The sequence below is a fragment of the Carlito syrichta genome, unplaced genomic scaffold (assembly GCF_000164805.1).
Source record: "Carlito syrichta isolate Samal-C Ts95f unplaced genomic scaffold, Tarsius_syrichta-2.0.1 Scaffold153648, whole genome shotgun sequence".
Lineage (NCBI taxonomy): Eukaryota > Metazoa > Chordata > Mammalia > Primates > Tarsiidae > Carlito > Carlito syrichta.
This window is the reverse complement of record NW_007097744.1, coordinates 156,822-183,937: the sequence shown is the minus strand read 5'-3', so window position 1 is coordinate 183,937 and position 27,116 is coordinate 156,822. Positions and strand designations below refer to the sequence as shown.

Below are 27,116 nucleotides of genomic sequence, written 5' to 3'. Positions count from 1 at the left end.
AACAGCCAAGCGGGAGAAACAGCCTTAGAAGCCCTGAATCCCCATCCCCTATCAAATGCCTATAAAGAACCCTAGATCATCCTCTGTCAAATTATTTATAGGTGTCAAGAAATATTTCTAATTATATCCATTCACAGCCACAGTCAGTGAATATTGTGCAAAGAGATTGCCAAAAACGGTGTTGCCAAGTAGGTTCCCAGCTAGGACAGCTGAGTTGGCTGCTGTGTTTGCAGAAAGGTCTCTATAAAAGTGGAGCCGAGATGCCTCTGTCCCGTCCTTCCTCAAAATTCTTGAAGGTATGTATACGTGGAAGAACCGTAGGCTAGTTTTACACTCCTGATGATAATGATTTTTCACTCAAGGGAGATGGCTACTATATCCCAAATTTTAATTTTTCTTTCCAACGTTCCTAAGGATGACATTGTACACAATATTGCTACTATTATTTTGTGATTAAATGGAAAAAAAAATCCTGCCTTTTCTTTGTTTTTTCTTTCAACAGTAGTTGTCTGCTTTGAGCCTGCCACCTTCTTCATCTGGTAACACAAGAGGTAAGAGTAATTTATTATTACATTACACTCTAAAGAACAAAGGTATCTCTATATTACTACCTTATAATGAGCTACCATTTTATTTCCGAGTTTAGTATTGGGAGTAGGATACACAGAGCAGCTGCTCTTTAAAAATGGCTTCTCATAAAATTTTGACTTTTCAAGCCATTTAATTAAACAAAATTTAATGAAGCTTCTCCTTCACATGTTGCTAGAACATCACCAAGAATGCAGCTATCAGATGAAATATTTAATGCAAACTACTACTCCAACTTAATTGATAAGGTTGTATCAGAGACAGCACAGTAAAATCAACAATGTGTTGATCTGGAAATCAAAATTTCTAGGTCCCAATCCAGGCTTTTCACTGATTCTAGTGTTGCAGTGGAATTAGCAATGAACCTGGATTTAGGAGAACAGGGCTCATGTCTCAACACTTCTACTCACCACCTTTGTGACACTGAATGACTCTTCACCTTTCTGGGTCTTAGTCTTCTCATCAGTAAAATGAGGAGGCTGGATCCTAGTTGACTGCTAAGATCCTTCCAGTTCTTGTCATCTATTATCAAAGTCAGTGGTTTCTAAGGACTCCTCCACAGAAGCAAAACATTTAACAAACCTCCTCCAGCTGTGCACGTTGAGTCACGCATTTTTAGTATTATGTTAAAAATATTGGTTGGGAGTAGTGGCTCACAACTATAACCCAGCATTTTGAGAGGTCAAGGCAGGAAGATTGCTTGAGCCTAGGAGTTCAAGACCAGTCTAAGCAACACCCCAAGTCCTCAACACTATAAAAAATAAGAATTAAAAAAAAAAATTAGCTGGGTGTGGTGGTGCACACCTGTGGTCCCAGCTACTTGGAAGGCTGAGGCAGAAGGATTGCCTGAGCCCAGGGGGTCAAGGATGTGGCAAGTCATGATCATGCCACTGCACCTCAGTCTGGGTGACAGAGTGAGATGCAACTCAAAAAAAAAAAAATATATATATATACACACACACACACACAATAATGAAAACCCAAAAAACATTTGAGTTATTTTAAATAAGTTTATATTTTAAAAGGCAGCTATATTCATTTAGATAATCACAAAAAAACATACTCTTTATGTGAAAATACTGCTGGTTCAAACTTGAAGCAATTATCACTGTGTGGGTGAATTCAGGAATCCCCCTGCAATATACCTGAGGTTCCTTGGGCCTGGTAAACATCTGGGAAGGATAATAATGACCTTTTTGTATTTCATGAATCAACTGAATTATAGTTATCTCTATATGGTAGTATGTTGTTAAATCAAAATTTCCTACTATAAAAAACAAACACAGAAGCAAAAAATAATGTAATAGAATAGCATTTCCTCTTCAAAGAAAAAACCCTAGCATTAAATGTGCCCATATCTGACCCTTGAAAATGTGTCTAAATTTCACTGTGTCACAGGAGACTTTTAGAGATAAGATTGATTTTAGAACTAGAATATATAGAACATTCCATCTCCAACATTCTAAGCTGAAAGTTTAATACTGAGGACAAAAGATGAACACTCTTTCTGGAAAGCCTACAAAAGGTTGTAGTTGTAGTTGTCATTGCTGTCACTGTCGTTGGCAACCAAGGCACACTTTTCCACAACTACCTGTTCTGCTCCACAGAAGTCACCTTCTTTTACTCTAGTCATTTATTTTGTTCTTGCCATCAAAGCAGCAGGACTTTATTTTCTCATAATTAATTTGTCAAAAATTTTAAAGTGCATTTTGGTTTGAAACTTTATACTGACTATCCAGTATAAAGTTTTCTAAAAGTATTTAGAAAGTTGGTATTTTTGAAAAGAGAAGAAAAGGGAAAGAGATATATAAACCTAAAACAATAAGAAAATATTTTTTTAATTTCTTATTTTAAGGATGTGGGGTACAATTCAGGGTAAGTATACAAATGTTCGTTATGCAGGTGCCCTTGTTGATGGGATGTGCCTCCCCCACCCCCTCCCTGGGGGGCAGTTTCCCACTACTGCCAATCCTACAGAAAAAAAAAAGGATTTAAAAAAAAAAACTGTACTGGACTTGGTGTCTCAAGCCTGTATATCCTAGCACTTTGGGAGGCTGAGGCGGAATTGCCTGAGCCTGCGGGTTTGTTACTGGCCTGGGCAGCATGGTGGGACCTCATCTCTACAGTAAAAACAACTGTAGTTCTGGCTGCTTAGAAAGCTGAGACGAAAGGATCACTGGTGACTTGCAGGTCAAAGCTGGGGTGGTAGTGAGTGTGCCACTGCATTCCAGCCTGGAAAATGGAGTGAGACTCCAACTCAAAAACAACAACAACAACAACAAAACTGGTATGCTGAAATCCGACTAAATACAAAGAGAATTACAGACCAAAAAATGCAATCACTATAAAGTTTTATTTAAAAACCAGATTTTTTCCTCTAAGAGCCTTAAAAGATTGTTTCTAGTTTAGACAACACTTCTGACTTTCACACACTTAAAACCTGAAAAAATAGACTTCAATTTTGACTTAGGACAAAATTATACATTGAATTTTCACCTTTCATTGTACTTATTTTTTTCTCTTTACTTACCTAATCTGTCAGTTAACTAGGAGTTTATTAGGTGTTTTCAATCTGACTTTATGTCCAGAAAGAACGGATGCACCTTTTCACAATTAATTTTAATAACTTTTACATCCAATTTTAATACTTTGAGGCAGGAAGAAGATTTGTCTAAATACCCATATTTGAGTTTTTTTAAATAGGCTCATTTAGATGGTGAAGACATTGGAAAGTTATTTTCCATTTCTTCCTATCATCACAATGTGAAAAAAAGTGAGGGCGGGTTTGGAAACAGGAAAGAAAAAGAAAAGATTCTGAACAAAATTGGAGCATCACAAATGTTGCTGATTGAATATCAATTCCTCCACATTTCTCAACTAAGGCTTGCAATATAGAGGATGGAACAGAGGCTTAAAATGTTACAAAAATTAAGCTACCAACAAGGACTTTCAAATCAATTAGCTGATCTTTCAGTTCCTTGGAAAAAGTACACAGGAGTGGTCCACAGAGGCGGGGTGAGGAAACAAGCATGACAGATAAAGCACATTAACATGAAATCACCAGAACAGTTCTCTGCCCCAACTCTGAGTCGTCATCGGGCTCTGTTTCTCCTTCTAGGTACCCCTAGTGCTGAGCTGCCATCAATAACCTGCAGCCATGAGTTCCGACGCCGAGATGGCCGTTTTTGGGGAGGCTGCTCCTTTCCTCCGAAAGTCTGAAAGGGAGAGAATTGAAGCTCAGAACAAGCCTTTCGATGCCAAGAATTCTGTGTTTGTGGCGGAACCTAAGGAGTCCTATGTGAAAGCAACGGTGCAGAGCAGGGAGGGGGGGAAAGTGACAGCCAAGACCGATGCTGGTGCTGTAAGTAAAAAAGACAAAAGGGAAAGGGGGAGGCGTAATTGATCCCTTTCTGCTACCTAGCTGACACACACTGGCTCCTTTTCTTAACAGACTCTCACAGTTAAGGAAGACCAAGTATTCGCCATGAACCCTCCCAAATATGACAAGATCGAGGACATGGCCATGATGACTCACTTGCATGAGCCCGCTGTGCTGTACAACCTCAAAGAGCGTTATGCAGCCTGGATGATCTACGTGAGTGCCCCCTCAGTGTTAATTCTCACTCACTCCACGTACTGACTGTGAAACAAATTGAAACAAATCAAGGACTTTAAGTAGATTGGGCTATTGTATATTCTCTTAAGACAATCATTTGGTTGGTGTTGTAAATTCTGGTATATTTGAAAATGTACATATGGAAAGCCATCTACTTAACTGAATTGCTTGAAAAACCGAAGCATTTTATGTAGCAGCAGATGACAGAGGGAGGCAACAAGTGAAACCATAAAGCCTTATGAGAACCAACACTGTACTTAGGTCCTTCTTCCCTTGCCCTTAACATAGTATTTTCAAGGTAGATTAATGACGTGATTGTTGCTTGAGCAGCCCTTTCCTTTTCCACAGACCTACTCAGGCCTCTTCTGTGTCACCGTCAACCCCTACAAGTGGTTGCCAGTGTACAACCCCGAGGTGGTGGGCGCCTACCGAGGCAAAAAGCGCCAAGAGGCCCCGCCCCACATCTTCTCCATCTCTGACAACGCCTATCAGTTCATGCTGACTGGTGAGTGACAATTACAGTTTCTATAGCCATTTGTAAAATAGTTGTATACTGATATCATAAAAACGTTGGGCAAGTACTCTGCGAATAAAATGTTCAGCATAAACATGCTAACAAAAATCATAAAATTGAGAAAAGACATTTAGAATAAAATGTACCAGTTCCAAAAACACAGGAATTTTTGCTTAGATTTCTATGCTAAAATCTAAATTAAGTAATGCTAATTCCAGCTTAAATTAATCAAATTTAAGCATCAACTCTGCATTTTAATTATAACTAATATATCATCTCTCCTAAAAAGTAAGCTTTGAAATCGCATAGTGACAAGTTATTGCAAACATTATATAAAACTTTGGATTGGACATTAATAACATGACAGAATTTTGAACTGTGAATCAGGTGACACAAATTGTTATTAATCTTATACTGGTAGATTATTCTCATGGATACAATAACAGCAATAATGCATTCCATATTCTATTACATTAAAGGTAGCAGGAGCATAACACTGATTAATTAGTACATCTTTTGCGACTTATTTTTAATCTTGTGAAAAACAAAGCACAAATGTATATAGTTCTTATTATTTTTGCAAATGGGGAGTTTTAAAAGATAATTCTGAGTTTACAAGTACTGAGTTTACAACCTAGGTGCTAAGTGTGTGTTTTTTTTAACGTTATCTTTGATTTCTCTTTCACAGATCGTGAAAACCAGTCAATCCTGATTACGTATGTAGATTTCCTAACTTTCTTTCTGTTGACTTTTGATCACTACTACAATGATTCGAATTTTCCTTAGATTCTGACTTTTTCTTCTGTTTGGACTTGATAGTGGAGAATCTGGTGCAGGGAAGACTGTGAACACGAAGCGTGTCATCCAGTACTTTGCAACAATAGCAGTTACTGGAGACAAGAAAAAAGAGGAAGCTACCTCTGGCAAAATGCAGGTGGGTATGATAGTCATCTGAGGACAGGAGAAATAATAGGCTTTATTTTTTTATTTTTTATTTTTTCAGAGAAAGTAAATTTGAGGGGGGGATTCACCTCCCCAAAGGAGGGGAGGCGGCCAAAGTTAGGAAACATGGCGACGGCCATAGCTCAAAGAGCACAAGGCCACACTAGAATCTAGTAAGGCAATGGCCAAGAAATAATAGACTTTAAACTTTAACAACTGTACTTCAAAATCATAGCAACCAATTGCACGTGATACCGGAATTTGGAAAATATTAATAATACTTGGAAAGGCTTGTGAGAATGAAACGGGTAGGGAAACATACTAGCAAGTATAAGAGACAAAAGTTCTCACAACCATATATTAGGAGCAAAGAGTGGGCCTGAGGAATACAGAAACGAAGGTTTCATCATTGGAGTGATCCACTCCCCAAATTGCTCTCATTTTCACTCACTTAAGGAAGCCTTACCCAAAGTTACAGAACACTGTGAAGGGTAAAGTGGACGGGAAGGAGATCAATGGAAAAATCATGTACTGCAACTCATCTTTTCTAGGGTTTTGAAAGTCAATCTTATTTATTTTTCTTAAGGGGACCCTTGAAGATCAAATCATCAGCGCCAACCCCCTACTGGAGGCTTTCGGCAATGCCAAGACTGTGAGAAATGATAATTCCTCTCGCTTTGTAAGTCTATTGGTCTTCCTTTTCATGTGAGACTCAGCACTGGTGCTTCTGTGCCTGTGGTGTCCGTATCTTTTCCATCTTTTTGGTTCATAGCTAAATAAATAGTTTCTGCCTTTTAATATGTACAATAAGCTCTCCTTTGCCTTTTTAAGGGTAAATTCATCAGGATCCATTTTGGTGGTACAGGCAAACTGGCCTCTGCAGATATTGAAACATGTAAGTTAATAAATACTGGTAATTGAGAACTTCTTTCTTTGTGGGTAAATATTAGAAAATCTTGTACTTAAGTTGTGTGAAATTTTCAAATGCTGAGATTTTCACTGTGACCTTTTCTTTTTTAATGAACTTAATCTAACTTTCCAGATCTGCTAGAGAAGTCCCGAGTTACTTTCCAGCTAAAGGCTGAAAGAAGCTATCACATATTTTATCAAGTCATGTCCAATAAGAAACCAGAGCTTATTGGTAAGAAGCGATTTTTGATTTATTTCTACCAAGTAAGAATAGATGTTCTTCTAAAAGTCCCTCTGAAATGCTTTTGATCATTAAAGTAATTCTGTCTATATGTTGTTCTTTTCCATGTGCTCAGAAATGCTTCTCATCTCCACCAACCCATATGACTTTGCCTTTGTCAGTCAAGGTGAAATTACTGTGCCCAGCATTAATGACCAGGAAGAGTTGATGGCCACAGATGTAAGTAATAGGCACAAAGTAGGAAAAAGTAAATTCATTTTCCAGTATACAACATTCTCCTCTGTTAGAGTGGAAAGAAGTAGCAGAAATACTGTAAATAGGTAATACAACCTTTTGAACTTTCTTACTCCTGAAAAAATATTACAGAATATTTCAATGCTGTTCCCCCTCCGCCCCCCCCCCCCCACACACACACACATGTGTTAGAAAGTTTTAGATGCCTATAGTAAATGTTAGGTTTCTGGCATTCCTTGACTAAAAGGCTCTCTTTATTTTTTTGAGTTGGAGTCTCACTCTGTCACCCAGGCTGGAATGTACACTCACAGCCACTCCAGCATCAGCCTGCTGGGCTCCAGTGATCCTTCCGCCTCAGCCTTCCAAGTATCTGGAACTACAGGCACACGCTACCCAGCTAATTTTTTATTTATTGGAGAAAGGAGGTCTCACTAAGCTTCCCAGGCTGATCTTGAACCCACAGGCTCAGGCAATCCACTCGCCTTGGCCTCCCAAAGTGCTGGGATTACAGGTTGAGCCACTGAGCCCGGCCTAAAAGACTCTTTTTATTCTATCTTATTGGTCATTTTTGGTTGATATTTATACTCCAGCAGTGATGTTTCCCTGCCGTGTTATGCCAGACTCTATACCCAAGAATCTAGGAAAGAACTGCAATGTTTTTACTTTTTTATATGATTGAACATGAAATTCCCACAGTTCCTCTGTACTCACATATAAACACAAACCTTCTTTTGAATGAAACTCTGAGGGGCTTTTTCCTCCCTATGCAGCATTAGCAGAAATGGGACATCTGCCTCAAAAATACTCTTTCTGGGGACTCCATGAGCCTTTATATTTATTTTTAAAACTACAGATTCTTTCCCTACTACCACCTCTTTTTTTTAAGGATTCATACTTTTTGGCTTATTTTCTTTATATATAAACTTTATATATATTTCATGTTTTCTTTTGAATTTGTGAATAACTTTTGATTATTTTAAAATTTAATAACAGTTGGAATAACCCAACATTCCTGAGATGGGATTGAAAGTTGCTTACATAAATGCTTTTTAAGATATTATTTTCATAAAGGTGCCTAATCCTGATCCAGGCAAAGTGAGACCCAATGGGAGACCCAAACTTCACCTGTACATACCCAATTCTGACTTATACCCCACATCTTTAAAGAAAAAAAGATATTTTCAAGAAGTCAGTAATCTATTTGTGTACTTTTATCTTACAAATAACAGCTTTTACTGTCTGTAACTTATTATGTTCATATGTCCAAAAGTGACATGTGTTGAGAAATATTCCCTAGTCTGGGAAGTTAAAAAAAAAAAAAAGTAATAATCTTGCTGTAGGACTTCTGTAACCATGTCTAGGTTCTAAAAATTGGTAGAGTTAGTAAGTTAGAACTAGATAGCAAGAATCTGGGGACAGAGTCTTAGGAGATAAGAGTGGTAAAGAAACATACTTTCCTCAACCTTCTCTGATGCCTGTACCCATTTATAAACCTTTTCAAAGTCTACTTGGGTAACTAAAAAGTTCATCAAAATCTGATAGAGAAAAAAGGCAGAAATATTTCACCAAAAGGAAAAAAGTTTTGTTTTCACAAACGTCTCTTCCTGCATGAAAAATGAATGACCAGGTAAATTTCACTCCCAGGCATACCATGGTCAGCTGAACTGTGGTTTGACATCATAGAGGCATGTGGAGAAATACTCAGAGGCATTGCTATTCTCCTCATATCCGCTTTCCATCTGCATCCTCATGCCCATTAGGGTGGGAAGGTAGACTGTGATTATCCATTAGGCTAAGAGAACACAAGAGAAGAAGAAACAAATTAAAGATCTGTGCGACTAGAGAAAAGAGGCAAGGATAACCAAAGACCATAAGGAGCACGTGCCTGAGGAGCAAAGGCAGCCTGAAATGGAGAAATGGGAAAAGCACTGGTCTTGGCATCAAAATCTAAGTTCTGAGTCCTGGTTGCATGAGTGTGAACAGGTCACATAACATGTGACCAAATGGACTCATGATTCCAATGGGAAGACTGAAATATACCTCTTTGCATTGCTATGTGGATCAGATGGGTAAAGAATATAAGTGCCTTCTGAAAATGGCATAGTGCTAGTCAAATATGAGGCAGGGCACAAGCAGGAGGCAGGCCTGAAGGAATCTGCCATGGTGATAACTGAGAGGTGAGTAAATTCAACTCTTTCAACAGAGTGCTGTGGACATCCTGGGTTTCACTGCTGATGAAAAGGTGGCCATTTACAAGCTCACTGGGGCCGTGATGCACTACGGAAACATGAAATTCAAGCAAAAGCAAAGGGAAGAGCAGGCTGAGCCAGATGGCACTGAAGGTATCACTCCCTGTTGATATCTTCCAATTTGACATCACTGACACTATGAGCAATTCAGAGGCAGGGACTGTGTTTTTACTTGCTTTGACCTATCTCATGAAGGCCAAAATATTAGGGGAAGGAAATGACACACTGTCTGACATTTTACATTATCAAGCAGATTTGTGGAGATTTGTGATTTTTGTCCATTTCATTTCTCATTGGCTTTTTATAAGCTAGTATTTGCTTTTTGACTGTTAATAAAGCATATTTTATTCCAGTGAATAATTTGTGCCCACATGTACTGAAAAAAACAGATCTGAATTTTTCTGTCACTACTCCTCTAGGTTAGTTTTTCAAATTATTTTAATCTGTGGTCTACTTTTGCCATATGTTAAATATTACAGACAGTATAGATTCCCCAAACTCCAATTTATCATCACGATAAATTACTAAAATTGGTACAAACAGTGGCAATGCTTTTGAAGCAATACAAACAAATGAATAGGTTTCATGACATTTGCACACTACTCTTTGAACAAAACCTTTTTTTCTTTGTCATTATCATTCACATTTAAATTGTCTAAGCCACGGTTGGTTTCATTGTCCTCACCTTGTTCATGTAGTTGCTGACAAAGCTGCTTATCTGACAAGTCTGAACTCAGCTGACCTGCTCAAAGCCCTCTGCTACCCCAGAGTCAAGGTCGGCAATGAGTTTGTCACCAAAGGCCAGACTGTGCAGCAGGTAAACATGACTCAGACCCCCTGATTCATTGGAACCACAGGAGACTCAATAGTTCATCATTGTTTCCAATTCAAATAACCAAACTACCACTCCTCTTGAAGGTATATAATGCGGTGGGTGCGCTGGCCAAAGCCATCTATGAGAAAATGTTCCTATGGATGGTCACCCGTATCAACCAGCAGCTGGACACCAAGCAGCCCAGGCAGTACTTCATCGGGGTCTTGGACATTGCTGGCTTTGAGATCTTTGATGTGAGTAGTCAATTGACAGAAAATCAGCAAGTGCAAATCACTAGTCATTTAATCAGTCTTCTTACAGCCTTCAAAATTGTTTTTACAAAATGCTCTTTACAAAAAGTAACATAATTTCCACTGAAAAGAGTCTTTGAAAGGATGCAAAAACAAGTAAATAGGTATAAATAGGAAAACAGAATTATATTCTTTCACATCTAGAAGTCTCAAAAAACAGTCCATGAGAGGTTAAAATAATCCAAATCTATCCAGGATCCAAGCAGATGACTATAAAAATACTTTCTTAAATTATTCTAAGGGAATATGTAACAGAGTCCTCATTTAACAATATTTTACCTAATATGCCTGATTTCGTGTAGTTACTTGGAAAACAAAGTATTTGAGGAGTTGATTGTCCTTTATTTAGAATTATATCATATATTAAGAAAACGATGTGAAGGTTTATAATTTAACAAACCAAATGTCTTAAATTCAGAAGAAAATATTAATGGCTGCTCTGTAGATATAAATAAGTTGGGGATAATTTCCCATATTTATCCTTTCCTATAGTTCAACAGCCTGGAGCAGTTGTGCATCAACTTCACTAACGAGAAACTGCAACAGTTTTTCAACCACCACATGTTCGTGCTGGAGCAGGAGGAATACAAGAAGGAAGGCATCGAGTGGGAGTTCATTGACTTCGGGATGGACCTGGCTGCATGCATTGAGCTCATTGAGAAGGTTCGTTTGACTTTTGTAGCTTTCAAAACAGGAAAAACAAATTGCTTGTCTCTCTATGCTTAACTACAATCCCAGTTCTCAAAGAACAAGTAGTTTCATGACGTACTTGTATACTCTGATCAGTTGTAAGGTGTGTCACCAGTAATCTGTTACTAATAAATAAAGTATAGTAGTTTATAGAAAAGTGATTATTACATACACATGGATTCACATTTCTCTCTCTAATACCTTCATTCCCCCTCACTTTGATTCCTACATGACTTCATGCATGTGGGAGAAAGGGATGAAATTATAGCTACTCTCAGTATTCTAATTGACCCTGGTGTAGCCATGATGGTATATTGTGTACTTATTATCCCTCCTATGTAACAAGGCAGGATATATCAAGATGTCTTAAAGGTTGGAAGGTTAGTCTTTCAATGATTGTAGTCATTAATTCATTCTCTGTTCATGATGACTACTAAATAAACACCAAACCTCTGTATGACCTTACCTAGAAAATAAGTCCCATTATCAAAGGTGTGGAGCAATAGTTACATCAGATCTGGATATGCTAAATTCATCAAATGGTCACGAACCACTTCCAAAAGTGTATTGGGAGCTCATTGTATATCTACTGATACCAATAAAGTATGTTTGTGAACCTTACCCTAAGCAGGGGAAAGGGATAAATAAGTGAAATTGCCATCTAGGAAAATTTCATCAGGTCAAAATTCACAAAAGTATGAAAGATAAGAGTTTAAAAGAAGGCTAGGTCTACACAGCTTGGGGAAAAGTTATGTTAATGGTGATATACTATCACTACTATTCATAAAAACTGTTCAGTCCTCAGGAAAGGCATTTATTTTCTTCTCCAGTACTTCAGTTTGGGGGAGACAATTTGTGAATTTGTTAAATCATCAATGTTGAATTTTCTTTCAGTCTTTCAAATCAAATTTGTCATTGAAAAGAGTTAAACTATTTAGAAAGCAAAACCAAATTGCTATCACTTAACTCCACAGTGGTGGGGAGCATAGCTTAAAGTATAAAGAATTTTAATAACACAACATAAGATGCCCTTTCTCGTGGAAACAGATCATTTTTAATCTTATATGTAATCTCTTCTCTCCACATACTTTTGTCATGCCTAGATTTGAGGTGAAGGAAATTTCATTGTCAGTAGGAAAGTATTCAGATATATACAATTATGGTATAAAGGATTCAGTTTTGAAACAGTGCTTGTGGAATTCGATTTTATACATTGTTTATAAAATGTGCCAAATGGCACAGATGTACTTCTTTTTTCTTTTTTTAACTGAATCTTTCTAGCAAACATATTTCCCATATGTACTTGGTATATAATGGTTATTTTACATTTCAATAGTAGAGGAGAGGTAATAAAGCACATTGTGCCTATTTAATTTATCTTTTAAGTCTTCTTTTGAAACACTTTATTTTCATGTTTTCATCAACTACACAAACTATTGGAGCATAACTTTCTGAGGGACTCATTGTTACCATCCCTTTTTTCCTATTCTTAGCCTATGGGCATCTTCTCCATCCTGGAAGAGGAGTGCATGTTCCCCAAAGCAACAGACACCTCCTTCAAGAACAAGCTGTATGAACAACATCTTGGAAAGTCCAACAACTTCCAGAAGCCCAAGCCTGCCAAAGGCAAGGCTGAGGCCCACTTCTCACTGGTGCACTATGCTGGGACCGTGGACTACAATATTGCCGGCTGGCTTGACAAGAACAAAGACCCCCTGAATGAGACCGTAGTCGGGCTGTACCAGAAGTCTGCAATGAAGACCCTGGCTTCCCTCTTCTCTGGGTCTCTAACTGAAGGTCATTTTTAATGTTGGCATCAATATGTTACAAGAGTCACAAAACAGAAATACAGTGTTACCAGAGACAATATAGTTATAGCAAAACCTAACATGAAAATACTGGCCAATATGGGTCTAATGAAAGAAAGTATATTTAATAACTTTGGCACAGTCCTATAGTCATAGACTTTCAGAGCTCAAATTGACACTATGGATGATTCAGTCCACAGTCTCATTTCATCTGTGAGAAAACAAGTAAAACAAGTATCTCAGAGAGGTTAAGTGACTTGCTCAGGATCATACAACTCATTTCTACCCTTTTAATAGTAATGATTCCTTCAAGGATCCAGCTAAGTTGGAGATAAGGAAATCCTTTGTCAGGGCCTTATTGCTTGGGAAATGGAAGTTCTTTCCCTTAAATGTCCTAAGACTATATGTGCAAGTAACAACATAAAAGCACAGGCAAATAGGAAATAAGACTTCCCTGCAGGTGAGCAGAGGCTCACTTACCTGGCACCAAGCATGCAACTTTGCCAATTTGCTGAGTGATGTGTGTACTAAACAGGCAATACTACTCTGGCTCCTTGGTCCTTCCTTCAGGGAACAGACATTGCTGATTTGAAGTAGAGGAATGCCATCCTCTACCCACAACTATCTACACTCTACACTCACAATTCTTTTGTTCTTGATTTTGTTTTTCCTGGATGCCTATAATGTGAGCCAGTGCTTATATTAATATTTTCTTAATGTACAACTGAGGAAGGAGAGAGATGGAAAGAATAGGAACGATGCAAGTGAATGAGTGGGAATTCAGGCAGTCCTGATGTCTATGGAGAATACTTAAAAGGTTGCTGAAATAATGTTAATTTTTCTATTTTATCTTTCAGAGGGTGGTGGTGGAAAGAAAGGTGGCAAGAAGAAGGGTTCTTCTTTCCAGACAGTGTCAGCTCTTTTCAGGGTACAGTATATTTTTTAATTAAACAGAAATATTTTTATTAAAAAATTAGTCTGAGCATGGTGGCTCATGCCTGTAATCAAAACACTCTGGAAGGTTGAGGAGGGAAGATCATTTGAGGCCAGGAGTTTGAGAACAACCTGGGCCACATAATAGCAAGATCCCTTCTCTACAAAAAAAAAAAAAATTTTAATTCTTTTTAAAATTTTTTTTTGAGTTGGAGTCTCACTCTGTCACCCAGACTGGAGTGCAGTGGCCACTCCCAGCCACTGCAGCCTCAACCTGCTGGGCTCCGGCAATCCTTCCACCTCAGCCTTCTGAGTAGCTGGAAATACAGACACGCACTACCCTGCCTGGCTGATTTTTGTATTTATTGTAGAGATGAGGTCTCGCCAAGTTGCCCAGGCGGGTCTCGAACCCGTGGGCTCAGGCAATCCACTCACCTCAGCCTCCCAAAGCTCAGGATTACAGGCTGAGCCACCAAGCCTGGCTAAAAAAAATTTTTTTAATTAGCCAGGCATGGTGGCATGTGCCTGTAATCCTAACTACTGAAGAGGCTGAAGTGAGAGGATTCCTTGAGTTCAAGGATGCAGTGAGTTAGGACTGCACCACAGCACTCCAGTCTGGATGATAGAGCAAGACCTTGTCGAGAGAGAGACAGAGAGAGAGAGAGAGAGAGGAGAGAGAATCAAAACAGAAAAAAAAGTTATTTATGATGAAACTGATTAAATAGTTTTGTACTCAAAATACCTGAGAAATGACTTAGGAAAAATTTAACTAAAAAAGGCATACAATGTATATCTTCATATCAATCCTTATGATAAGTGATCCATTTATCCTCTAAGCCCATGCCCAAGAAATATAATATCGAACAAATTTCAAGCAGCCACTGTATTCAATTACATCTACTCCAAATGACTAAAGTCTCAATACAAGTTTTCTCTGACTGGTAGAGCTTGAGAATAATAAACTGAAATGAACTGATTGTGTGTCACCTATAATTTCCTATCTACACTCCATAGGCATGATTCCTCTTGTCATGATGATTGTTTTTCAGTAAGACAGCTTATTAAAATATAAAATGGGAGCAAAACTGGCTATAGATCACTGGTAGTGACTCTCATGCAGATGCAACTGGAAAGTATTTTAAAGCTTTTCATATGGTTCCACAGGAGAATTTGAATAAGCTGATGACCAACTTGAGGAGCACTCACCCCCACTTTGTACGCTGTATCATTCCCAATGAAACTAAAACTCCTGGTAAGACATTTCTAATGTCCAACAAGACTCCAGTGTAACTTCTCTGTAGACTATTATAGGAAAAAAATCCCTTTTTTTTTAGGTGCCATGGAGCATGAGCTTGTCCTGCACCAGCTGAGGTGCAATGGCGTGCTAGAAGGCATCCGTATCTGCAGGAAAGGATTTCCAAGCAGAATCCTGTATGCAGACTTCAAACAGAGGTTTGTATCTCACTATTTTTCCCTTTCAATGTGTTAGTCTATATCAAAATACCATATAATTCAAACATTGTTAACTTTTCCTTGAAAAATGAAATGCAGCTATTTGAAATGTGGCCATAAAAGAAAGAAGGCTAGGTTTACATTATCATAAGTTCTTCATCTATCTTAAGCTTTATATAAAGCACTCCATTTTTTAACAGCATTTTGCTCTCCAAAACTTAATCTATTATCTTTTCGATGATAGCTACCAAGTATTCCACCTTTTATTTTCAGTGAAAAAAGCCCCCACATTTTTATATTCTTTTTATTCTGACAGATACAAGGTGCTAAATGCAAGTGCTATCCCTGAGGGTCAGTTCATTGACAGTAAGAAGGCTTCTGAGAAACTTCTAGGGTCTATTGACATTGACCACACCCAGTACAAATTTGGTCATACCAAGGTATTACTAGTCCTAATTTCTACCTATCATAATTTCATCACTTTTAGACTTTCTCATGAGTAGAAATAACTATTTAACTTGGTCTTTGATAAGGTTTTCTTTAAAGCTGGCCTGTTGGGAACCCTAGAGGAGATGCGAGATGAAAAGCTGGCTCAACTCATCACACGCACCCAAGCCATATGCAGAGGATTCCTGATGAGAGTAGAGTTCAGGAAGATGATGGAGAGGAGGTAAGGGGCCAAGTACATGTCTTTCCTCTGCACATTTTCCTAATTGAATCCAGTACAGTCATTACTTTTGTTGAGTGACAGTCACTTTCCACATCCTTCTCCATTTGTATCTTTTTTGTTTTTCCTACAGAGAATCCATCTTCTGCATCCAGTACAATATCCGTGCTTTCATGAATGTGAAGCACTGGCCCTGGATGAAGCTGTATTTCAAGATCAAGCCTCTCTTGAAGAGTGCAGAGACAGAGAAGGAAATGGCCAACATGAAGGAAGATTTTGAGAAGGCCAAAGAAGATCTGGCTAAGTCAGAGGCAAAAAGAAAAGAACTGGAAGAAAAGATGGTAGCTCTGACGCAAGAGAAAAATGATTTACAACTCCAAGTTCAAGCTGTGAGTATTACACATTGCACAATTCAGCCACAATTATCCAATACCTGCCTGACTAGACATGATAACTTTTTAGATTTAAGTTTTAAAATAAATGGTTTCCATTGGAACATTTGTTGGGATTATTTGCATTTCAAAAATATTGAGACTCAGACCTAAATAAGCAATAGCTGTAAAGTCATATAATATGCTGCATATGTTCATATGCACATTTATACAGAGTTTTGTCATTGATGAGCAAATTCATAGAAATATTTCTAAATATTTTCCTTTTTTATGGAACTTTTTGTGAGATTAGATTATTTCTTTAGTGAATATTTTTGTGCATAAAATAGAAGCTATGTTGTTATCAGGGCAGAAAAAATACTAAATTATTCTTTCTTAAGCGTGGAAAAACTGAGTCCTGGAATCAATAAGTGACTTTTCCAAAGTTGCAAAGGTTAGTAAGTTCTAGATTTTTGCCAAAAAAGCTAGTTTTCCTGATTTGACAATTCACACATGAATATATGGAGGAAATCTGTTATTGTGCTTAATCAGTACTAGCATTTTGTCCATTTGATTTTTAAAAGTTGGCAGGTTAATTGGCTTAGACTGGTAGAGTCATTGAAGTTTATATCTTTTAATACATGATTATGTGTTTATAGATATAGCTTAGACAAATGAAAATGCTTAATTTCTCCCTTTAGGAAGCAGATCGCTTAGCTGATGCAGAGGAAAGATGCGATCAGTTAATTAAAACCAAAATCCAGCTTGAGGCCAAAATCAAAGAGGTAACTGAGAGAGCTGAGGATGAGGAAGAGATAAATGCTGAGCTGACGGCCAAGAAGAGGAAGCTGGAGGATGAATGTTCAGAACTCAAGAAAGACATTGATGATCTTGAGCTGACACTGGCCAAGGTTGAGAAGGAGAAACATTCCACAGAGAACAAGGTACAAAGCATGATCCATTCTAGAGAATTTACAAGCACTAACTGGAGAATTTTAATTGAAAATGTAATCTCAAAATTACTGAATATGAAAGAAAACACTGTCAAAATTATGTCTTCTCTTTCATGTTCACCATCTCTGTCTGCCTTACCCCTACCTCCTATTTTTTCAACCACATAGGCCTGTGTTATCTTCTGGTTTCCATTTTCCATCTCAGGAGGATGTTGTTCTAAGACATTACTATACCAAGTTTTTCACCAAGATGACAGGTTGTCATTAACAGTCTTGTCATCTGTTCAAATCTAAAGGTGAAAAACCTCACAGAAGAGATGGCAGGCCTGGATGAAAACATCGCAAAGCTGACCAAGGAGAAGAAGGCCCTCCAAGAAGCCCACCAGCAGACCCTGGATGACCTGCAGGCAGAGGAGGACAAAGTTAACACCCTGACCAAAGCTAAAACCAAACTGGAACAGCAAGTGGATGATGTAAGTGTGAAAAACAAAATGAAACCATCACTGATGCCCATAAGCCTTTAACTCTTGGTTTGGAAATAAGGAAGTGTTCATGCTATTTGTTGTAACTTTTAAATTTTTCCTTGTGTATCCTGGAGAGCTACTGGCATAGGGTTCAGTGCTTAAGAACTAAAATAAATAAAATCCATTATAAATTTAGCTTGAAGGATCCCTGGAACAAGAAAAGAAACTTCGTATGGACTTAGAAAGAGCCAAGAGAAAACTGGAGGGTGACCTAAAATTGGCCCAAGAATCCACAATGGATATAGAAAATGACAAACAGCAACTTGATGACAAACTTAAAAAGTAAGTATAGTATAATTCAGCTATAACTTGTTTGTTATGGGTCAATGCAGATGAAACATATATTTAAAAGATCTCCAAAACATTACATCATGACATATGGAAACAAATAAATAATGGCATCTCTGACTTTTTATTTAATGAAAATTATACATTAGTGGCTTGTAGAACATGTTCTACTCATTTCCTCAGCAATAGCAATAACAAAAAAGTTGGATTATGAATAGAAAAGAAGATTGGTAAGAGAACTGACATGTGCTAATGTGTTGCTCTTCTAATAGGAAAGAGTTTGAAATGAGCAATCTGCAAAGCAAGATTGAAGATGAGCAGGCCCTTGGGATGCAGCTGCAGAAGAAGATCAAAGAGTTACAGGTAAGTTATTACCTTTATCTTTTCAGGGCATTACAGGTACAAAATACCATGAATTCACATTATGTTGACGTATCACTCCCAGGCCCGCATTGAGGAGCTGGAGGAGGAAATCGAGGCAGAGCGGGCCTCCCGGGCCAAAGCAGAGAAGCAGCGTGCTGAACTCTCCCGGGAACTGGAGGAGATCAGCGAGAGGCTGGAAGAAGCCGGTGGGGCCACTTCAGCTCAGATTGAGATGAACAAGAAGCGAGAGGCTGAGTTTCAAAAAATGCGCAGGGACCTGGAGGAGTCTACCCTGCAGCACGAAGCCACATCAGCTGCTCTTCGCAAGAAGCACGCGGATAGTGTGGCTGAGCTGGGAGAGCAGATTGACAACCTGCAGCGGGTCAAGCAGAAGCTGGAGAAGGAGAAGAGTGAGCTGAAGATGGAGATCGATGACCTTGCCAGTAACATGGAGATTGTCTCCAAAGCCAAGGTCTTCATTAACTTGTCCTCTCTTCATCTTTATTAGTAACAATTTAAAGATGACCAAGTTTATATATTACTATATCTAGCCAAACTGCACAAAATTAGATGTTATCAAAGGTTAAAAAGTATTCCTAATAGACATTATTGTGCTGAAGCAAATCACTTAAGTTCTCATATCTTATTGTAGAAAACACTTTAAACTTTGTCACTATTACCACAAAAGAATATAATTACATGAAAGACTTATCTAAAATCCATATCTAAATGATGCAGAATGTTAAATGATGTTCATGCTTTTTAGGAATCTAATTTTGATAATCATGTTTACTAATGTAGCCAAAAATATATTCCTCTACTACTTTAAAAGTATCATGCAAGACTTTGATAGAAAAGTAAATAAAACTCAGCCACGTTCCACATGTAGTTACAGAGCTCCAAATCCCAGCCTTCCAAGTAGAAATGTATTGTCTCCTCCTGTTTTCTACTTCCCACCCCAGGGAAACTTTGAGAAAATGTGTCGTACCCTAGAGGACCAGCTTAGTGAAATAAAAACAAAGGAAGAGGAGCACCAACGCTTAATAAATGAGTTGTCAGCCCAGAAGGCACGTTTGCACACAGAATCAGGTCAGTAAATGAATATCATCAACCTTTGGAAAGGTGAAGAATGAAAGACAAGCCTTTACCCATCAAACACAAATCATTTCTCAGGCTATATACACCCATTTATAATGTTTTATTTACTCTCCTATCATTTTATTATGAGATAGTAAAAAGCAATGATTCTAAGCTATAATTGCAGAAAAGATTAAGCTCCCTGGGCTCAGGAGATTTTCATTGCCTCAGCATTACTCAAAAAATCCCAAATCCTAAAATGTTAACAAAGAACGTTCATACATTTTTTTTTAAAGCAAAAAATAATCTTCTCAATAGGACCGAAGATATTAAGTCATTGAATTTTCATCATATGAAAATGATTCCACTTAAATGATTATTTATCTAACACAACTACATCATTGATGTTCTATCTTTTGCAGGTGAATTTTCACGACAGCTAGATGAGAAAGATGCCATGGTTTCTCAGCTATCCCGAGGCAAACAAGCATTTACACAGCAGATTGAAGAATTAAAGAGGCAGCTAGAAGAAGAGTCCAAGGTAAGAATTCTCCAGCTGATGTTTTCAGTCACTTGAACCGTGCAACTTAACACACTACTGAACTTCACACAGAGAATATCAATGATCAGAAGGTGAACTTACATCACACACTTTTTGGTTGGTCTAGGCTAAGAATGCTCTGGCGCATGCCCTGCAGTCAGCCCGCCACGACTGTGACCTGCTGCGGGAACAGTATGAGGAGGAACAGGAAGCCAAAGCCGAGCTGCAGAGGGCAATGTCCAAGGCCAACAGTGAGGTTTCCCAGTGGAGGACCAAATATGAGACGGATGCCATCCAGCGCACAGAGGAGCTGGAGGAGGCCAAGTATGAACTTTTAGAGAGAAAGAAAAATAAATAAATAAAAGGAAAAATAAAAGAAAGAGAATATTCCAGGCATGGGGATAGATGAGGGATTTCAGTCTATTTTATTATAGGGTAGGGGATTCCACCAGATTCTTCCTCTTCTTAAAGACCAGTGTATGTCCACTGGAGAATAGGACAAGACCAGAACTCTCCCCGCCATTCTGGTCCAGAAGCATCTTAAATCTCTTTCCACCAAGATGTATTATTAATTATCAGCATACCCTTTATGAATTAAGCAGAATTAATTTCCTTTAATAGCAGGAAAAGTTGAGACTATCTGGTACATTATGAATACTGTAATTAATAATAATCAGTTTTTCCTTACCTGGAGTATTGAATGTTTAGAATAAGGCTATTATGCTCTGCCATCATTTTAACTAACAACCAGTATCAATGGACTTATTCACTAATTACACATACTGTTTGTGGAATAAAACTCATGGGAATCACACACAGAAGGAAAAAAGGCATTCCTAGTGAAAAAGCTTTTCTAAATTTGATTTATCTTAGTAGTAGTTAGAATTAAACAGAATGAGAGGATTTAGCAAGCATTTTCAGAGGGAGCATTCTAGGTGAATTATATAGATTGGTGGAAGGAGTAGTAAATAAGACTGGAGGATGTTTGAGAAAAGCAATAATGGAATAATATTTATTGTCTTGGGTCACCAAGCCAGTATGTTACTGATTAATTGTATGACCTTGAACAAATCACTCTGGACCACAGCTTGTTATTGTCAAGAGGACCATACTAGAAATGTTTAAGGATCCTATTCCATGCTAACATTTTTTGATGATATGCCTCCTGTTCGTGATTGCCATTTATTTCTCACCCTCACACTCACACTCTCACATTGCTCACTCAGCTCAAGTGCTTACTCATATTCTCTCTTCTTTCTCTCTCTCTCTCCCTGCCACACACACATATACAATGGCTTCATAAATGTTTGACAACATCTGAAGTAGAATGATAAGAATTCACTAGAGACTTAAAGTGACTCATTATTCTGTAGTGACTAAGGTAAAAAGAATTTACTAGGGATAGATAAAATGGGTACCGAGGAGCTATTTTAGAAAAACATAACAACTTGGGAACCTAGATGCAAAAAGTCAGGGAAACATGCTTTCCTAGTCAACAGCTTTACAAAAGTCACCGAGGTGACTCTGAGTCTGTTCTTGGTCACTCACACTGACCTACTTTTCAGGAAGAAGCTAGCCCAGCGTCTGCAGGATGCTGAGGAACACGTAGAAGCTGTGAATTCCAAATGTGCCTCTCTTGAAAAGACAAAGCAAAGACTACAGAATGAAGTGGAGGACCTCATGATTGATGTGGAAAGATCTAATGCTGCCTGCTCAGCTCTTGATAAGAAGCAAAGAAACTTTGACAAGGTGGTCAACAGTACTAGCTCCCTAGGGGGAAACTGGGATCCTTCTTGGTTTCAGAGGCTCACTGTCAATGTATTTCCAGATTCTGGCAGAATGGAAACAGAAGTATGAAGAAACTCAGGCTGAACTTGAGGCCTCCCAGAAGGAAGCCCGTTCCCTCAGCACTGATTTGTTCAAGGTGAAGAATGCCTACGAGGAATCCCTGGATCAACTTGAAACTCTAAAGCGAGAGAATAAGAACTTACAGCGTGAGTCATTGGAATCACTCTATTTCAAAAATGGTAGGGAGATAGCTTTCAATTTTTCATTCTCTTCAACGGATTTTTGTTACTTTATTATTAACTATAGAGGAGATTTCTGACCTGACCGAGCAAATTGCAGCGGGTGGAAAGCATATCCATGAACTGGAGAAAGCAAAGAAACAACTTGATCATGAGAAGAGTGAACTACAGGCTTCCCTAGAGGAAGCAGAGGTATGTACATGTTTCATTTACTCAGTTATACACTATAAATACATTGAAAATTTAGTAGCTATTGGGATCTATATCACGTTGCAAACCTTTAGGACTAACACATGTAGTGTAGTGAAAAAAGCTGAATTGTACCTTAGGAATGCAGAACTAATAATTAAGGCTAAATTAAGATACATGAGTATTTGGTGATTTTTTTTAATACCTTCTTGGAGAAATCATCATAATGTGAAATTTTTTAAAAAGATCTTTAGGTAATCTAAATAAATGTTGCTTTTATTAAGGCATCTCTTGAGCATGAAGAAGGTAAAATTCTTCGCATCCAACTTGAGCTAAATCAGATTAAATCTGAGATTGACCGGAAAATTGCTGAAAAAGATGAAGAAATCGACCAGCTAAAGAGGAACCATCTCAGAGTTGTGGAGACAATGCAGAGCACCTTAGATGCTGAGATAAGGAGCAGAAATGATGCGCTGAGGATCAAGAAGAAGATGGAGGGAGACCTTAATGAAATGGAAATACAGCTGAACCATGCCAACCGCCAGGCTGCTGAGGCAATAAGGAATCTTAGAAACACACAAGGAATACTGAAGGTACACATGGTGTCATACAATGTGGTTGCCATTGTAAAACTCAAATTTTAATGTTTTATGAGGACTATAAGTCATAAATCATCTAAGTAATATGGTAATCAGTTGAAAATTGTATACATACAGCTGAAAAAGAACTTAGTTCTGGAAGGCCCAGGTCAGAATTTTCTTTGTCATTGCAGAGAAAACAATGTGGTAAGGGAGAAAGAAGAAGTGATGAGAGTCTGGCTGCATGCCACTGTTTAATCACTTCATCTATCTGGAATTCATTTGTTTAACATACAAAATAATATCACTGGATTAGCTGATCTCTAAGGATACTTTCCTAATTTAAAATTTTAAAGACTTAGCCAAGGCATTTTTTTATGATTCAGATTCTAAAATAACATAGCATCATGTTCTCTTGAGTAGACCTGCTACCCTAAAGAAACTGTTATTAAAAGAACTTGAAGATTGTCCCTACTTACTCATACTCTAAGTTATTAAAATCAGAGTGCATACATTATGCTAAATTTATATTCACTTTAATTGGAGCATGAGTAAGAGTCTTTTTCTCTTTCTGTGTAGGACACTCAGTTACATTTGGATGATGCCCTCAGAGGCCAAGATGACCTTAAAGAACAACTGGCAATGGTTGAGCGCAGAGCTAACCTGATGCAGGCTGAAGTTGAAGAGCTCAGATCATCCTTGGAACAGACTGAGAGGAGCAGGAAAATGGCAGAGCAGGAGCTTCTGGATGCCAGTGAGCGTGTGCAACTTCTGCACACTCAGGTGAGTTTTAGGACTATGGTTAGCAAATGTACTCCCTGAAGCCGAAGATAATTTGAGAAGATAAACTTATTTATAACATAAGAAGTTGTCTTGGCAGGGTTCCCTTCCTGGAATTCTGAAAAATGTACAGAGTGATGTAAGCACATGCTAGGATCTAGCTGGTTCAAAAGTGTATTTATGGGCTGGCATCATCATGTTAATTTGAAATAATCTGGAATTCTAAAAACTTTCTAGCACAGAAGACCTTTACACATAATCATATATACAACTTTGGCACCCATCTTGTCACTTGCAACTCTAAACTGCAAATAGATAAGCAAATAAAATAGAGGAGAAAGATAATAAGCCACTAAATAATATTTATGTATCATGTATGTACATATGGTTAACCTCATGGAATAGAAAGATAAACTATTTAGTTCAAATTCAAGAAGGCCATCAAGAGTGTTGGTTAGCATTTTTTGTATATAGTGAATTTGTGAAATAAATTGTGGTATATCCTTGCAATGGCTAATATGCAGCCATTATAGTATGCATTTATTGCCAAAGATGTTAATATTATAGCAAGTGAAAAAAGAAACTTAAAAATAATATAGGATATATGATCTATTTCCTATATAAAACCATACTGGAACATTCAGCAAGATAAACAAAAGTTTATCCTTTTATCTCTGGTTAATGAGAACACAATAATTATTTTTGTCTCTTTTTTGCTAATTGTATGTTCTATATTTTTTTCCAATAAACAACACTATTGTATACTTTTGAAAGTTACAATATATAAAAACAGCCTATTTATAGAAGTTCTAAAGTCACATGCTAATATAATTTTAAAATCAAATTAATATGCAATATTTTTCTTACTCATCATCAGTATCTAAAATCTACTGAATATTTCAAATACTGTCAACTTTCCAAAAACATAAGGGATGCATTTTTGTACCAATAGTGATGCTATTTATGCACTTATAATATGAACCAACCAACATGAATAAACAGCTAAAAATTAATAATCCATTTAAAATGAACATGGCACAACACTAAGATTTGGGCATTATGTTTTCTGCTTACAAACAGCCACTGATAATACTCGAATATGTTTGGTATCAGAAATTGAACTTTACCTGGAAGAATTTAGAAGTTTCATTAGCAAAGATATGGAGAGAAATGAAAAAAGGCACAAACTTAGAATTAACTTCTGATTTGGTTTTTTATTCTAAACATTTCTTATGATCAGCAATTTATGCCTGTGTACACTAGTTTGAAATGACAATATGAATGGTCATGATTAAATGTGCTTTTCTTCTTTTTTATTAATTTGAAACAGAACACCAGTCTGATCAACACCAAGAAGAAGCTGGAGACAGACATTTCCCATATCCAGGGAGAGATGGACGACATCGTCCAGGAAGCCCGCAATGCAGAAGAGAAGGCCAAGAAGGCTATCACTGATGTAAGCAAGCTGAGCATTTGCTTTACTGACACACGTGCTTTCATCAGTTCACTGTTTTCTTGGTTTATTTTCTAATTAGGCTGCCATGATGGCCGAAGAACTGAAGAAGGAGCAGGACACCAGTGCCCACCTAGAGCGGATGAAGAAGAACATGGAACAGACTGTAAAGGACCTTCAGCACCGTCTCGACGAGGCTGAGCAGCTGGCACTAAAGGGCGGGAAGAAGCAGATCCAGAAACTGGAGGCCAGGGTGGGTCTCCACAACTTTATTCAATTTCTAGCCTGTTCATGCAGCTAGTTACAGGCAAGCTGTTAAATGCCCTTGTTCTCTTCCAGGTGAGAGAGCTTGAAAATGAGGTGGAAAATGAACAGAAGCGCAATGTTGAGGCTGTCAAGGGTCTTCGCAAACATGAGAGAAGAGTGAAAGAACTCACTTACCAGGTGATCAGTGTTTTCAGATTTTCCAGACCTACAGCTTTCAAGAAGATAAAAATAATGAACTGTTTTCAAATAATGGCACTATCTATTCGCTAACTCTTTCAGACTGAGGAGGACCGCAAGAATGTTCTCAGGCTGCAGGACTTAGTGGACAAATTACAAACCAAAGTTAAAGCTTACAAGAGACAAGCTGAAGAGGCTGTGAGTATCTCCACAATGAAAAAGAAAGGTTCAGGAGCAGATCCAGGTCTTGTGGGGCCAGAAGTTTATAGAATTTAAGGGGCTTTCTTTATGTCAAAGAACACAAAATTGGAACTGTGAAATTAGGTATGAAAATAATTATTCAGAATGAGAACAATGGATCCCAAATTACTGGAGATTTTAGTTTATTTCTTCTGAGACCTCTTTAAGCAACTTTTCAGTCATGTGAACATAGAGATGCTTCTGTATCAACCAACTTTCTTCCCTGTAAGTACACTCTACAACTCCTAGCACTCATAGGGGCCTATGCAAATGAAGATCTGAATTCTAAGCCTTGTTTAGCTTCATGATAAATCCATCTGGGGACTTTTTTTTCACCCTTCAATTTGACTGCAATTATCTTTCTCAACCGGTTAATTCTGAAACCTTCCTTAAGGTTATCTATACCCAATACCATCGTTGCATCTCTCTTTTAAAAAAAATTTGTTTAAGAGAAACAAGAATCAGATCTCTGCTACTTTGATCTCTCTGTTGTCACTGTAACATTTTCAGTTTGCCAGGAAGAGAGTCAAGTAAGAGAGACTGAAGAGGGAGGTTGTTAAGTTCAGTCATTCACATAGGCAAGTTTTGTGGGATGTCCTTTCCCCAAATAAGTATATCACCAAGTAACAGAAACTTTTGCTTTCTCATCCAAGAAGCAAATCCTGTAGCTACTTTTAGTAACAAAGGCAATAACAACCAGAAAATGTCAATTTTTCTTGTTCTCTCAAATGCATTTCTGTTCACAGGAGGAACAATCCAATGTCAACCTCACCAGGTTCCGCAAGATCCAGCACGAGCTGGAGCAGGCTGAGGAACGCGCTGACATTGCTGAGTCCCAGGTCAACAAACTGCGGGTGAAGAGCCGTGAGGTTCACACAAAAATCATAAGTGAAGAGTAGTTCATTCTAATGAAAAAAAAAATGTGACCAAAGAAATGCACAAAATGTGAAATTCTTTGTCACTATCCTGTATATCAAGAAAATAAAATCTGCAGAGAATTTTGAAATCTACAAATACATTTGTCTCTTAATTATAAGATCTATGATGCTATTAGAACTAATTCATTTATTCAATAGCTGTTGAGCTCCTACTGTATGAAGAGAGGACAAAAATAAGTGTGGGCAGAAAACCAACTTTAATAGAAGGCAAAAGTAGTAAGGTGTTCTGAGGAGATGCAAAGGTGATAAATGCACCCTGAATTTCATTCAACCAATTGTATCAAGTACCAAGTGTCTGTTACAGAAATGGGTACCAAGGATATGACTGTCATCCCTGTCTTTGAGGCACTCAATCAGTGGGAAAGAGAACAATTCAAACAGA

General features: G+C 37.8%; 1 protein-coding gene across 1 annotated transcript; it reads left to right on the top strand.

Annotated features, from left to right (window-relative positions):
• Positions 1 to 3,368: 3,368 nt before the first annotated feature.
• Positions 3,369 to 26,806, top strand: MYH4 (myosin heavy chain 4). The gene is made up of 38 exons (XM_008050757.2): positions 3,369 to 3,949; positions 4,040 to 4,183; positions 4,553 to 4,709; positions 5,407 to 5,434; positions 5,538 to 5,652; positions 6,247 to 6,339; positions 6,492 to 6,555; positions 6,703 to 6,801; positions 6,926 to 7,029; positions 9,248 to 9,386; positions 9,992 to 10,110; positions 10,212 to 10,361; positions 10,911 to 11,081; positions 12,602 to 12,905; positions 13,774 to 13,844; positions 15,014 to 15,101; positions 15,184 to 15,301; positions 15,618 to 15,741; positions 15,835 to 15,971; positions 16,102 to 16,357; positions 17,041 to 17,283; positions 17,589 to 17,765; positions 17,953 to 18,098; positions 18,377 to 18,467; positions 18,550 to 18,939; positions 19,430 to 19,556; positions 19,967 to 20,085; positions 20,213 to 20,409; positions 21,651 to 21,834; positions 21,914 to 22,079; positions 22,180 to 22,304; positions 22,586 to 22,894; positions 23,459 to 23,662; positions 24,990 to 25,115; positions 25,195 to 25,365; positions 25,452 to 25,556; positions 25,659 to 25,754; positions 26,543 to 26,806. The coding sequence occupies exons 1-38, from the start codon at positions 3,746 to 3,748 to the stop codon at positions 26,693 to 26,695; spliced, it is 5,814 nt and encodes a 1,937-aa protein (XP_008048948.1). The 5' UTR covers positions 3,369 to 3,745; the 3' UTR covers positions 26,696 to 26,806.
• The last annotated feature ends 310 nt before the right edge of the window (positions 26,807 to 27,116 follow it).